The sequence below is a fragment of the Parasteatoda tepidariorum genome, chromosome 8 (assembly GCF_982258835.1).
Source record: "Parasteatoda tepidariorum strain Cologne lab strain chromosome 8, Ptep-v5.0, whole genome shotgun sequence".
Taxonomy (NCBI): domain Eukaryota; kingdom Metazoa; phylum Arthropoda; class Arachnida; order Araneae; family Theridiidae; genus Parasteatoda; species Parasteatoda tepidariorum.
In genome coordinates this window covers 26,023,182-26,039,273 of record NC_141762.1, presented here as the reverse complement: position 1 = coordinate 26,039,273, position 16,092 = coordinate 26,023,182, and the positions used below count along the sequence as shown (strand labels likewise).

The 16,092-nt window shown below is 26.7% G+C and overlaps 1 protein-coding gene across 2 annotated transcripts in view; it reads left to right on the top strand.

Annotated features, from left to right (window-relative positions):
- The window catches only part of Usp30 (ubiquitin specific protease 30), a 28,718-nt gene extending 18,587 nt beyond the window's left edge, over positions 1-10,131 (top strand). Inside the window, exons 5-11 of one of the 2 annotated variants that reach the window (XM_043048429.3) lie at positions 421-555; positions 643-702; positions 3,870-4,034; positions 5,331-5,533; positions 7,321-7,428; positions 9,089-9,328; positions 9,630-10,131. In XM_043048429.3, coding sequence (XP_042904363.1) covers positions 421-555; positions 643-702; positions 3,870-4,034; positions 5,331-5,533; positions 7,321-7,428; positions 9,089-9,302 — 885 coding nt within the window. In that variant the 3' untranslated portion in view covers positions 9,303-9,328; positions 9,630-10,131. Of the gene's footprint in view, positions 1-420; positions 556-642; positions 703-3,869; positions 4,035-5,330; positions 5,534-7,320; positions 7,429-9,088; positions 9,439-9,629 lie in introns of those variants that run through there. The other variant, XM_043048430.3, reaches the window with a different exon arrangement.
- Positions 10,132-16,092: the final 5,961 nt, after the last annotated feature.

The window sequence follows — 16,092 nt, the reverse complement described above, 5'->3', positions numbered from 1 at the left end:
CCATTTTCTTTAGAATGTTTTTTTTTTTTTAAATTTTTATTTAATTTTTTTAAAAAATTTTTTTGATCAATGTTATCCCTACATTTATTTTTCATTAGTGAGTATGAATGTGAGAAAAAAACTGAGTGTTTAGATTACGTATAAATAAAGTAAGATTATAATAAATATATAATATAATAGATATAATCTATATTTAATCTGTGATTAAAACGAAATAAATAAAACTTAGAGCACAAAATACATTGGTATGAATTGCTGTCAATAATTTTACCATAAAGCAATGGTCCATTTATCTCCAGTTGAAAATTACATCTAAAATGTTTTATATTTATTTAAATACATTTTTTTAGTTCATAGATTTTTTTTAAAAATTTTAAACTTAAATTATTTTTCTGTTTTTATAAATTATATATTTTGTAGGCTGAAAGTGAAAGTGTTGCTGAGGAGCACCGGAATTCATTTATTTCATCTATGAAAGCTCTACCAATGAAGATTGCCTCTCCCATGCGGGGTCTATTAGTGAATGAACTTAAATGTAATTCATGCCATTATAAGGTCTGTAATGGATTAAATTTATAATTATAGCTGTATACACGTTTTTTTTTTATAAAAGAAATATAAGAATTTTTTTTTTCATTCTAGTATCCTGCCAGATATGATACATTTGACAGTATATCCCTAGTGATTCCTACGCCTAATTCTGTAAGTTTGGATCAGTATAAAAAAAATTTAATTGAAAAAATTATATTCTTACTCCAAAAATATTTACAATGCTTAAAAAAGATTGAAAACATAATTATTTATTTAAAATATTTCAAAAGGTTGGTTTGAACACACTCTTTTCTTATCAATGCAAATATAAAATTTTTCAATTTTGTAACATTACTATTTTATTCTCTATAAACTAGTGGGAGTACTAAAAGTTTCTTGATGTTTCGAAGACTTTGAGGTCTTTCACAAATGTTTTTCTGGTTATGGTTTCATTTTACCTTCCATTTTAATTTTGGTTGCACTTTTGCACTGCAACCATTTTTGTGATGTTTGAGGCACTTCCCTAAAACCGTAACAACTCCTCTTTTTTCTTCTTCATTAAGAGCTGTTATAATGAGTTTTTTTTTTCAAAATGAAATAATTTTACTAATTCTTTAAATGTCAATTTTATTGCTGAATGATAGACACTGGAATTTGCTTGTTTAAGAAATGATCTAGACAAGTATTATTAACATTGTAAGGATAGCATTTGTGATGGGAGCATTAAAATAAGATAATACATAAGGGAAAATGAAAGATACAGGAGCAATTCATTGAGGTTCAACAGTAGCTATTATTATGATTGTTAAAATATTTTTCTTGTGCACTACATTGGAAGTTTGTAAACTTCTTATGTACCCTAAGTTGTTATTTTCTTCCTTGACCGCTCATATAATAATCAAAAATATAATATGATTTCTATCTTAATCTTGGGATATAAGGCTATCAAATTTGGAATAGTTAAATAGTTTTCCATAGACAGTATGAGAAATAATCTTCTTCTTGGCACTACAGGCCAGAGCCATCCGAACAAGTTTTTTCCATCAAAGTCTATCAAATGCATGTTGCCAATTAGTCATTTGTAATACTTTCAATTTTTTTTTCAGTGTCATCAAGCCTAATCCGCGATGGCTCAGGGGATAGAGCGTTCGCCTTCAAGTGAGGGAAACCGGGTTCGAATCCCAATGGATGCGAATTCCGCATCCGACTTGCGCCGACCACAGTGCTGACGTGAAATATCCTCAGTGGTAGACGGATCGTGGATTAAAGTCCCTTTGCTGTCAGGCTAACCATGGGAGGTTCTCGTGGTCTTCCTCTCCATATAACGCAAATGTGGGTTAGCTAAATCAAAAAGTCCTCCACGAAGACAAATTTATTCCAATACTCGATCCAGGAGTTCCCTTGTCTTCTGGATTGGGTTCAAAATCACAAGCCTACGGAGTTGAACATTACTACAGTGTTCCCTCGCCACTTCTTGTTTAATGTTTTGCGGCTTCAGTGCTTCGCAGGTTTTTCCAAAATATTCATCAAAAAATAAAAATGAATAAATACAACCATGTCTGCAGCCACTTTGCGGAAAGGAGCATTGTTTCATGTTGATGCGCAAGAGGGAGATGAGTTGCTCAGAGTACATATGCCACGGTCTCTCAGTAAGGCTCGTGATTGGTTGATTAATGTTTATTACTGTATGAGGTTTTGTAATTAACCTTATTAATTAGCACTGACACCTTTAAGTAAAAACGTACAGTGTTGTAATTTTTGTCGTAAATGTGTTAAGTATGAATACTGCTTACATGTTAAAAACATTCGTGTACCCGCATACATGAAAATTCCGAGTGGCAAATCCTACTTTGTGGTTTTTCAACTATCGCGGAAGGTTTTGGTCCCCATTAACCGCGAAAAACGAGGGATCACTGTAGTCGTAAACCCATGAAATTGGGTCGCTGTTCAATGATGGTTATAAAATGACATCAAGCCTGACTCAAGAGATAGAGTGTTCACCTTCCAATCAGGTGAACCTGGTTCGAATCACAGCAGTGGCTGGTCACCACGAATTCTGCACCCGGCTCGCACCGACTGCAGTGCTGACGTAAAATATCCTCAGTGGTAGACAGATCATGGGTTAGAGTCCCCTTGTTATCAGTCAAACCGTGGGAGATGTTTGGTTTTCCACTCCATGTAACGCAAGTACGAGTTAGTTCCATTAAAAAGTCTTCCACAAAGGCAAATTTCTTCCAATACTTGATCCTAGAGATGCCTTTTGGATTGGTTTCAAAATTACCAGTCTACAGAGTTGAACATTAGTGGTCTGGGCTCAGCACGAATCACTTTTCTCTCTTAATGTCACTGTCTTAAAAAAAGTAAACTTTTATTCACTATTTTTAAGGCTTAGTCACTTATCAATCTTTTATATTAATGTTTCACAATTTCCACCTATTCAATTAGATTTTTCATTGAACCTGATTGATTTCATTCCATCATTTTTTTGAAGTTATTTGTCCTTTTGCGGACTGTTCCAAACATTTTTCCAATTTTGATACGATTTTATTATTTGGTATTTTAGTTATCACTTTTTGCCGCATTCGTTTTGCAAGAATTCTATTGTGAAACTACGTTTTTTTTTCCAGGTAGGTTTGCTATTTTACTTTTCTTTTGCAACAATAACAGTTATTTAACATTTTTTCAGCTATCTACACAATTTTTGAGCTCCTGAAATCTTCTTGAAAGTCCTCTTTGTTAGAAATTAATTTATTAAAAAAAGAAAAAACAATAACAAATTAGTGCAATTAATAAATATGTATTGACTTTACATGATAGCAACAGTATTTTTGTTGCATATTTTCACTGCTATTTTTAATATAATAATTAAAGCTGTAGTAGTTAAAGTTAAACATGTAAAAAATTTTTTTAATTATAGTTAATTAAAATGTAATTTAGAGTTATATTTGATTTCTTCAGACATAAATTCTATCTAATCCAATTTTTTTTAATACTTGTATATTTATAAGACTATTAAGATGTTGCCTGGATGTCAAAACTGTTTTTAATTAAGGGACTATTTATCACTTTTTTTAAAAAAAATTTGTCACTTTTTTCCCTATTTTTTCTACAATGACCTGTGCTAAGCCCTGAATAGTCGTTAACCCAAAATTGGGTTGTTGTTCAATGACAGTTAAAATATAATATCTGGCTTAAATAATATCTTTAAGAGATTGCTTAAGTACTTAATATTTGGAGGAGTCAGAATTTTTATCGCTCATATTGGTTCCTTTTACAATGCAACAAAATAATGTGTTCCTTAATTTTTATAAACTGTATAACATTATTTTATTTTTAAGGGAGAAGTTACTCTTCAAGATTTATTGTTGAAATTTATATCTTGTGAGCTTGTTCAGGATGCAGTCTGTGATGGATGCTCCAAACAAGAGGGTGATAGTAGTAGTAGCTCTGATCCAAAGGAAAAAGAGAAAACTACTTTTAACAAACAACTCAGTTTTGGGAAAGTAAGTGATTAGATTTCTTGCAGTAGCGGTTCCCAATTTATTATGGCTATGTAACCCTAAATTATTAACCATATTCCAGTAACCTTGGCTTTATAAACAAATTATCTAAAGACATTTTTCAACCAATAAAAAGACTAGTTTATTTTGAAAATATTTAACTCTTTCAAGACTTTTTTTCCCTACAAAAAGACAAAATACGACTTTAATACATAAAATAATTTAAAAATAACAATACTCTGTAAAAATAAATTAAAAAATGAACTGTTTGGCTATTTGGGAGAGAGCAGAGATGCGTCCCACTAGGTTTTTTTAGATGGGACCCAGTGGGGTTTTTGTTAGTGGGACATATATGTCCCAATGGGACTAAAAGAGTAAAGAAGAGGAAGGAATTTTTTGTCCATTATTTTATCAATAATAATCTTAAATTTGGTTTTATGTTCAACAGTTCAATTTACAGTCCTGGTACTGAATCTAGTCTAATTATGAATTTGTTTTGGTATATGTACATAAGCTTAAAATGCATGAAACAAACCAAATTCTGGTTTTCGTTGATATGAACACTGAAAATAGTCAGTAAATACTTTGAAAAAGGTTGTAGGGGAAACATATTCTTCAATAAATTTAGTTATTTTATTTTATTTTTTTTTGAAAAGGAAAAGCATGAGAGAAATAATCCTCCATTTTTTAAATCATGCCTTTTTCTAAATTTATTAATTGCACTAGACTTAAGAAGAAGAGTTTTTTTTTTTTTTTTTTTTTTTTGGAACTAGTAGTCATTCTTTTTATTGGCATTTTACATTCATTAAATAATTTTGTAAAGGCAACTGAAATATTAAGTAAATAAGGGATTATTGATCGGATCTAAATGTAATAACAGTTTTCAAAAATGTTAAAATTAACTGTTTAAAAAAGTCTTAACTTTTGGAACGCTCTAAACTTTTCCATGGAATCCTAGGGATCTGCGGGACACCATTTGGGAACTGCTTGCTTAAGGAAAAGACTCATAATTTAATTCAATGTGTGCTCTTCTTATTTTTCAAAAAAAAAATTTCTAAAAATTCTGTGAAAAAATTTATCTAGGGTGAAAATGTCCATAACATAAATTTTCTTTTTTATAAACCTTAAAAGCACAATATTTCTTAAACAATGAATTGAAAGTTTCTGAATTGCAATTGAGTACTTCTTTGTATTTCTTTTTATTTTAGTCATTGTAATTAGATTTAGAACAAATATTATTTTTGTGCTATGTGATTGGGTAATATCATTTTTGTGTAATATCTTTTTTGTTTCCTTTAGCTACCAAAATGTTTGTGCATTCATGTCCAAAGAACTATTTGGTTAAATAATGGCATTCCAGTCAAGTGTTTTGATTATGTGTCATTTCCCAGATTGTTGGCTATGGACTACTTTGTCCACTCCCATAGGCGTAAAGATAAGCAATTAGGAGCTAATTTTACAAGATCTCGATTAACTGGTGGAAATTCCTCAAGAAATGATCAGTAAGTTTTTTTTTTCCATCATACTAATTATAATGCACAAATCTCTTAAAATGTTATGATTAATGGAAAATGATTATTATTATGATTATGATAATGAAAAATTAAAAAAGTAACCTTTTTGTAAATTGCTAATGGATTCTGCCTCTGTTCAGTTTGCCCAACAACCCCCATTGATTGCTTCTCAATCATTTTTATTTCTTAGTAATAAGCCTAGCATCACATCAAGATTAAAAGTTTCATTGTATGAATACTAATTTGGCATCACAGATTTAGGGATAAAATTTAAACCTAATAACTATGCTTGGTTACCAGAGTTGGTATTTTTTCTGGAAGAGACTTATCTTTTTCAGGATACTGAGAGAAAATGGAAAAGTTCTAAAGAACTAAACTTTGCAATTTGTTCAACAATAACAAAGGTATAAATAGTTAAATTTAAAACAAATAAAATTTAATATGGTTTCTAAAGAGTTAAAAGTTTTTACATTTATTTATTTATTTTTTGAAATTACTATTTTCAAATTATTTATTTCAATTTTATTAAGAGTTTTAAAATCTATGTAACTTACTATGATAATTTAGTTTTGACTTTTGTTATTCTTTTTTTTTTCTTTCATAAATAAAAATATGCACTTATATCTAGATCAGGTCCTAAAATTTTTGCTTGCAGCTATTTTCACCAAAAATATAAACAATTTTCAAAATGTTAATGTACGTAGCATAAAGAACTTTCTGGTGACCTAAGCCATAAAAGAATGTAGAAAATAAAATAGTGAACCATGCTTATTACTAAACAACACCAACATGAATGATTATTGTTTTTATACACATCATTCAAAGTAATTAAAATACAATAAATATCATAAAAGTGAGACATCAGAAATGTCCCTATATTTTTAACACTTCATATTCGTATACCTCTGTCTTTCGACGCTAAAAAAATGTCAACTTCAGGTCTAGCAGCAAACTATGTGGGGTGGAAGTCAATTTATAGAATAATATATCGAGGTCAATTTATACTTACATATTTGCATGTTTTTCCGAACTATTTATTTTTATTTTTCCATGTTAGATTAACACTATTAAATTAATCAGGATAGTTTTCATGATATTTGGGGCAGTAACAAGGTAATGTTATATGCTTTATCGCTATGTGAAATCATGTCTTTCCCTTTTTTTTGGTTAATTCATGTACTGAAGCAGGTTTTTTAAAACCTAATACAGGGCTCCCACAGGAGAACAGGGAGAACCTGAAATTGTCAGGAAATTTAATTTTAACTCTAAAAAACAGGGAATAGTCAGGAAAAGTAACAATTATTACAAAAAAACATAAATTCCTTTATTACACCTGGAAAACATCCTGTCTTAGAATTGTCAATAACATTAATCAGGTATTGAGATACATCTATTACAATTATTTTATAAAATCCCACTTTTCAGGGAAACTTTTCCATCTTTCCATTCTCTTTCTATTGTATGTTTTTGCTCACAAAATCTAATATTTGACATTCAATGAAAAAATCAAAGTTTTCTGATGAAAAATTGCATGGTATATATAAAAAATATGGTATGGATTTCCATTGAAATTTACCTGACAAACCTGGAAAAGTCAGGGAATTTTTTTCCTGAAATTGAGTGAGAATCCTGTAATATTATTAACGATTTCAAAACTGTTGTACAAAAATTATTATAAAAATTATTTATGCCAATAATATACTTATTTTTTAAAAATCTTTACTGTTCATACAATTAATTAAGTATTAATGCAAATTATTATTTAATTATCACAGAACTTCATCAACGAGTAACAGTAATCCAATAGCTCAAAAGATACTGCAGGTTACCTCTGATATTACTTTGCCTATGAATAAAGTTCTTCCATTTAATTTAGAAGATTGGTGAGTTTACACTCAGATATTTATTAAGACATTAGAAATTATAGTATAATAATATATTTTACCAAGACTGGAATGGTCTAAGTAATGAGCTTAAAAACTGTTTACTTTATATGTACCAATTTCATTTTTTTTTACTACTAGCTGCATTATTACAAATTACTATTGTACTTGCTAATTAGTACAAATTTATAATTATTGTGATGGGTTTTTAGAGGGGTTAAATGATTAATTTAAATGATTTTAGAAAGGTTGAAATTTAAATACGATTTTATCTTAAGCGTACAAAGCAACATGTTAAAAATGTATCTTCAACATTAATTACTCCCAATCAGTCATATTAAGAATTTTTTTAATTGTTTATTTAAAGTAAGTAATTTAAAATTGTTAAATAGTAAATAATTCCTTAATTTCAACACAATGTCTGGAATATTACTCAGATTTTTCAAAACAAAAATTTTTTTATACTAATTTTTTTTTATTTATTAAAAATAAGACAATCTGTAACTTGATTTAATGAATGATCCACTTCAGTATAATATTATCTTCACTACTTGAAAGGTCACATTAAAGTTGTTGAGAATATAAACAAAGCAGCTTTGATATTTGTTCAATTTTTATTGTTTATGAGTGGAAAATAGCTTAGCTTTCAAAAATGTAAGACAATGTAGATAAGTTTCTATTGTTACCTACGGTTTAGTGACAAAAAAGTTTTCCATTTTGAGATCTTCATTATTTTATTTTCGTTTTGACATTTGGGTTAACTTGAGTCTTAATTTCTTTAAGTTTTTCAATGCATTTTTTGCTCCTATTGCCATATTTGTAATTTTATTCGATATTTAAACTTATGTGAAACAATATGGATAGTTAAAAAAAAAGAATAATTTTGTGCTCTTATCTTTAAAAACAATTGTGATGATGAAATTGGCTTATTTATATACCCCCCCCCCCCTTTTTTTTTTTTTTTTTTTTTTTTTTTTTTTTTTTTTTTTTTTGAACTACTTACAACTGTTTAAGCTTATAATATATTTACAAAATGTTTTCCAAGCAATTTTAAATATTTTTTTTTAAAGTTGTAGTCAATAATGCTGCATTATATTAATGATAGCATGTTTAATAATAAAATTCAGAAGTGTTAAATTCAAATCTACAGTACAAAACACAAATGATGTTATACGTTTAATATAAAAATTTTAATTTTAAATCCATTGGCTGCCAATAGTTGTCGTTTATCTGTTCTAACAAAAGAAAACTTATTGACTCTCCATCTGATTTCATTTGATAAATAAAATGACTTCACAAAGATTTGTTGAATCTTGAAGAAAAAAATTTCTCTCTATTATTCCATATTTAACTAAGAAAAAAAATTCCCCAATGATTTTAAAGAAAAACTGATTGAAACAAAATGTGCACCTAAAAATGTGTGTTTAACTTCCACAAGCATCTGAATTAAAGTATAATAAGGGTAGTGGTATAGTAAGGGTAGTATAATAAGGTATAATATAATAAGATATAACATATAATAAGGGTAGTGTAATAAATAGTGGTAAAGTATAATAAGGATAATAACCAAAATTTTTGCATATTTTTCTTGTTATGTTATTAAGGATACTTTTAAAAAAAAAAAATTATATGTTTTTTTAATTTTTTTTTTAATTTCTAGCCTGTGTTCCTACAACTATGTTTATCTATTAAAAGCTGTGATTGTGCATCAAGGCGATACGTCATCTGGTCATTTTATCGCCTATAGGCGGCTAGCCATAGACAGTGAGAATGAGAAGTGGTTTTGCATTTCAGATCTAGATGTGAAAGAAGTGTCATTTGAAGAAGTTTCTCGATCGAGTGCTTACATGCTCTTTTATGAGAAAATGGAGTAACTCAAACAGTGTGCTATTTATGACAGGTGTAGCATTGATTTTATCATACGTAAATCTGAAATGGCATTTAATTTTTTTACACTAATTATATTGAAATTAAGTTTTGTTATAATTATATTGGAATTAAATTATACTTTGTTGTGACTTTATTGAAGTTTAATAATATTTTGTTGTTTTATTCTTCTATATCTTACTTTGAGTTGTAATTGGATTAAATATTTATTGATATCTCATAAATTATATTGATATCTCATTAAATAATAATTCAATAATTAATTAAAATAGAAAATAATTTTAACTTTAATATAGTACCATCTTTTCTTTCAGGTTTTAATAGAAGGTTTTTAATTTAATTGCTTTTATGACCGGAGATAAAAGCATATTTTTGATGTCAGAGGAATATGCTTTCTTTGTATGGTTGTTTTCTATTGTTTTTAAAATTAATAAAATAATTTATTTTTTTAAGTCTTAAAGGAATAGTTTTATTTTCTCATCAGAATTAAGTCAGTGAACCCTTTGCAGATCAACTTATAACTCAGAACTAGTGTTTATTTAATGATATTCATTATAGCTTTTTGATTTGTTCTGAAAAATAGAAATATAGAACTAATTTTAATTGGAAAATTTCAGAATCAATCTTTGAGAGATTAACATTAAATTCTGCATAAACTATCCGTATTTATTTAGATTTCTATTACCAGTATTATTAAAGGTATTCATAAAGTTTTGTATTTAGAGTTATTTATATTTAAAGTCAAATCAGTAATATCAATTGACTTATAAAAATGTCGGATTTTGATTGTGGTTAATAACCTTTCACCCACTCTTTCACCCCCCACCCACCCAAAAAAAACATGTAAGCCTAGGTTTGTGGGTTAGTTAGAAACCTGCTTATTATATTGCAAAGCTAGTATTTTTAGTGTTTTTCAAAATGTTCTATTTTATAAAGCATGTAATTTAAAATTACTTTTGAAATAAGGATGTAATAAATCACTATTTTTTGACTAACTTTGTGCCAATACTAGTAGATTAGTTTTGTATTGTACAAACTTGAACATTTTCAATGTTGGCAAAATGAGCAAAAATTATTTGTGGGTTAAACATTGTTTTCTTACTATTTTGATATATTTAAAAAGAACAAAATGTAAACTCTTTAATTTTGTTTTTTAAAAGAAAAATGTTGTTATTTCTATGGTTGTTTTTAGAATTACTCTATTTAAACAAATATTACTTATATAAGCTACTCTATCCAATGTGTATAATAATACTTAACTTATTTTTGTAATTGTTGGTGGCAGTAATCTTTATGCACAATTAAATTTATACATGCAGTGCATTTGTATCTTTTGTGAATATGATTTGTGATATATTTATTATGATATGAACATAGAAAAATATGTACACTTATAAGCATTTCTAGTTTTATCTTGATTTTTTGTAATTTATTTGTTTTGTATGAGTTTTTATTTTTTATTCTACTAAGGAGCTCTGACCAATGCTCGCTGTTGCTTGCCAATCCTCAGAACTGCTTAGGTAGTTAATTTCAGATTGCTTCACTCTTTTTGACTTTGTTTAATATCTCAGTTTTTATACTTTATTTTTAATACATTAAATGCTAGGTTTCCAGCTTCCTATTTCCAGCCAAGCTTTGGAATTACTCATTCAGTTCTTTTCAGATAGCCTCACTCTCTCATTTCACCCGTCTTAGTTGAACAGATTGTTGATTAAGTGGCAGAAAATAAAGTCAGTCATTAAAAAAAGGCTAATTTCATATTTATATACTCTATAAATAATTCTTAATTTAAACATAATTATAAATTGTGTTCATTTATAACTTTACAATTACATGGCTGCAAAAAATTCTAATTTTTAAAAAAGCATTCGCTAAATTGAACTACACAGGGAAAAAAAACAATTAAAAAAAAAACTTTGACAAAATAACTTGATTACTAATACATTTTCATAGTTTTGGTTCAATCATATATATATATGTATCCTGGTCCTGTCTTTGTATAATATCCTGTAAAATGTTTAGTTCTCATATTAATTTGAATAATTTTGTAATTTAATTTTACAGTAATTAACAGAATAATTAGTCAGTTTACTTTTAAGCATTTAGCCAAAATTTTAATCTATGCTAATATCCGAAATCTGTTTGCATGTGATCATTTTCTAAGTTTTTAAATCTAAATAAGTTATACAAATATTGAAAAATACTATGAATCTTATGTGGATTACGAAAATTAAAATTGAAGATTCAAACAAAAATTTATTTTCAGTTTTTTTTTTAATATTTATTTTGTCTTTTTATTAGATTTGTTTTCAAATTAGTATTATCCATTATTATGATTATTTAAAATTTGTGCTAGTAATTATTTCGGAGTATTTCTATTATGCTTAAAAAATATAATGTTCTTTATAATTATCATTTTACTGATTTCTTACTTTTAAAATTATGATTCAGCTTTTTTAAGACGCAAGATCAGTAAAAGAAGTAAAATAATGAAAATTAATTAAATAATTTATGTAATGTATTGTTAATTAAATAATTATGTATGTAATGTTAATGTAATAATTTTTTTAAAATTTGGTATAAAATTAAAAGTTGCAACAGTGAACTCTTATGAATTAATCAATAATAATCCTAGTAATATTTTTTTATGAAATAATAGGAATGAAAATGTCCTCGGTCAAGTATTATTACATGTATGCTTAATTTTTTAATTACATTAATTGATGCATAAATATTATATGCTCTTTGTTGCGAAGATAATACATTTTTAAAAAAAAAAAATTTCACTGTAACAAATTCATGCAATTTGAATAAATATATTTATGGTTTCAAACTTTTTCAAAATAGGCATCTTAAACTGGCTAGTTTGATGTTAAAAAAAAATTGTAGAAAAGTAGTGTTTCTAAAAATTCTTAAGAAGCAATTAATTGGAGTTTACATTTAGCTCAGGTGGGTAGTTTACTGCAAATAATTTGATTTATTATAATTCGCTATTTTTTTATCTCATATATTCCATATATCTTTACCAGAAAAATGAAATTTATGTAAATAAATTTCGTTAACGTAAGTTAGAAAAAAAAACTGATATATCCAAAGATATGAAAGTGCAGTGTGATATGTATGCATTTCAGTGTATCACACTGCAATGCATTAGTAGTATATACTAATACATTGCAGGGTGCACAGCGTTTTTAAAAAGTTCTTAAAGGTGCTTATTTTTTATTTACGTTTTTTAAAAGCCCTTAAAGGTGCTTTTTTTTTTATTCGGGTTTCGCAAAAGGTGCTTAATTTTCTATTTTTTAAAGGGTGATTTTTATTTTATTTGCTGTGTCAATTATCGTCATAAATTTTAAAAAAATGCACGATTTTCACAATATTTATCAAAAACTAGTTATTTTATCATGATTAAGTAAAGTTTATAAAAATGTTTTTGCATTTTATTGATTTTATGTTTATAAATTAAGAACTTTAAAAGGCAGAAAAAAATAATTTTTATTACAGCACAGATCCTAATTATTATTATTTTTTTTTTTTGTGGAAAATAATTAGAAATATTTTTTGAATGCTTAAAAAGTACTTAAAAGGTGCTTATTTTTTGTTGAAAAATCTGACTATGCACCCAGTAATACATTGCAGTGTGATATGTAAGAGTTTAGAAAAGTTGTAACATTTAGAAAAGTTGCTGCATTTTGGGATTTTTTAAATACAGTCGAACTTGTTTATGACGAATGTTACTGGAAAAGAGAAACATGTCAAGATAAAGAGATTTCAAACGTGGTTAGCTAAAAATGTTTTAATTGCTTCTGAAGTATAAAAATACAGTGTTAATTTAACATATGTTTACGAAACTTTCTTTAATTTGATTAAATTTAATTAGATTATTTTATTCGATTTGATTATTTAATTTTGATTTGATTTTGGAATCAAATAGAAAAACAAATTGAATGGAAGAAAGAGATTTGAAGTTGTAGAGACTTTACACATGGTAGTTAAAAACGTTATAATTGTTTCTAAAGTATAAAAAGACAGTGATATTTTAGCATATGCTTGCTAATAATTATAACTTTAATACTAAAAATAGTTTTTTAATGTCTGGCTTTATTTAATTTAATTATTTAATTTGATTTGAAATTTAATTTGATTTTGGAAAAGAAAAACAAATTGAGATAAAAAGATGTCAAGTTGTAGAGGTTTTAAAAGTGGTTAGTAAAAGCGTTTGAATTGCTTCTAAAGTATAAAAATACAGTATTATTTTAACATATGTTTACTACTAATAATAATTTTAATACTAAGACTAGTTTTTAAATTTGTAACTTTCTTTAAATTGATTAGCTTTCTAATGTTATCAAAAGCTGCAAGTTTCTTGTGGCCAACATTTTCTTGATTTCAAGAAAAATTATGACTTTCTGGGTCTCTTTTGTTATTTTAGATACACCAGTAATTTCTGCAGCTTATTCTTCTTTTAAAAAGCATCTCATTATCGACGATTTCCGCATCTGTCAGAATTCCAATTGTAGAGATATAATCCAGATCTTAAGACATTATACTCTTGTGATATATTTATAACATTCTTTCTGATATGTTATATAATATATATATCTTTCTGATATATTTATAACACTCTTCTTCCTGCAGGGCCATAAAATTTTTCTTCGCTTACAACGTTTTTGATTGAAAAGTGTGATCTTTGGACAATGATTTCCTTAATTTACCTCTTTAGAACTCTACCTTCTTACTTTCTGAAACTAAGACTTACAGTGGTTTTGAAAGAAATTTTTTTTTTAAATTAACATGAAAAATTTATTTAGATTAACATGAATTAAAAATATGCATTTAATTTTAATTGTTTATCTATGGAATTTCAACGTGAATAAGTTCGATTGTATTTTCTTTTTGCCGCCCCTTATCAAATTGAATAAGTTAGAAACTTAGATTTTTGCTGAAATAAATATTTCTTTATTTTACCTAATTTCATTTCGGAAAAAAAAACTTAACATTTCTAAATATTCTACTTTTCATGTTTGATTTCTATATTTTATTTACACAACAAGAGGCTTTTCAAAGTGTGGAATCTTTCGTCTTAGGGGTTTACTTAAATAACCGTCAACAAATGTTTTAATTAATCTTATTTTGATTAATATGAAGTTTTTTTGTATGATGCTCTTGTAATGTGTTGACTACTGCTTATTTAATTTCAACAATAGGATAAAATAGAAAACAATGTTTTTCAAAACTTTAAATATCATGAAGTTTATTAAAATATAGTTAATTGTATTTTTTAAATTAAGATTTCTATAACAACTACCTTGTAAACTATTCATTTTGCAAATTATATCACAATTTTTTTCTTCATAAGTTTGCAATATTCGTAGTTGTACAGTATCTTGAAGATATATTCATCTTAACATTTCCTTATTTTTTAATAGTGACTTGAAATGGTAGTAAAATTCTCTGTTTTGATTATTTGATGGGAAGCTATTTCAATATTTTTTATTAGGGCTTGATTTTTAAGAAACAAGTACTAAAATATATCTATCTAAAATGTAGTAGAAATTGACTTTTGTATTCTAAAAAATTTTTTTATAATTGCAAGTGATTTAAAGAAGACATAGAGAAAATTACAAGTATTAAAATCAAGCCCTGATTTTATTAAAGCATCTTGATCAAATTTTCCAGCTCTATTTTCTAGTCTTTTATTTAAAGTGTAATGCTTGTTATTACTCTTATCGAAAGAAACGTCTGAGTTTTCATGAAAACTTTTTGCACTTGCATATTATTTTAATCAAATTAACTGATCACTAGTAGTGATATAAGTGTGTTTATGTATTTCATTTTGCATTTGGAATGAAATCCACTGCAAAATTGAAAGAATAATGATAATGTTGTGAAAAACACCTATTTTTTGTTATCTTATTTGTATATCATCTGCTACTTAAAAGTAGTTGTAATAAATTGTTTTTTATTAAAAGATATTTTTTCTGTCTTTAATTGAAGTTGTGATTAGTCTGTTTTTTTAAAAAGCAATTTATGGTGATGTTAACATCATAAACAAGTGCTAACTAAGGAGACTTCTTTGTGATATCTCAGCAGTATATTTTCCAAAATTCTTATTTGGATTAGGGATTTATAATGAAATCGACAAAAATAAAGCATATCAAAAAGTGATTAGTTATATGCACGATTCATAATTAACTAGCCGTAATCAATGTATCAGATTTTAAAAAACACATGGAAATTTGTAGTTTCAAGTGCTGAAAAAATCATTAAAACGTTACTTGGATTTATGATGAAATCTGTAGAAAATAAAGCAAGTCAAAAAGTGATTATTCAAATTTGAATATCATATTAAAAATATCAGTTATCTTTAAAAAGTGATTAAAAAACAACAGGTTTACAATAGAATCTGTGCAAATTGAGTGTGGCAAAAAGTGATTACTGAAATGTGCTACTCATAATGTTTGACATTTTTTGAAGAAAAAAAAAAGGTTAAGCTCTTGTGGCCACAGGTTGTGCATGCCTAATCTAAATATTTAGTTATTGGCAAACATTGAGCATACATACATAATTTTCACACAACTCAAACTTATATTTTTAAAAGGATAGTTTAATTTTTCTCCTTTTCCATACTTATATCGATCTCAACCGGTTTTAAAATTATTTCTCGCTTTTTGGCGTTACAGTTTAGTTATTACAATATGTACACTAGAATTTTTAAGCTATTAAATAAAATTGCAAAACAAATATATTTAAATTGTTTACCCCATCTTGAGAGATTAA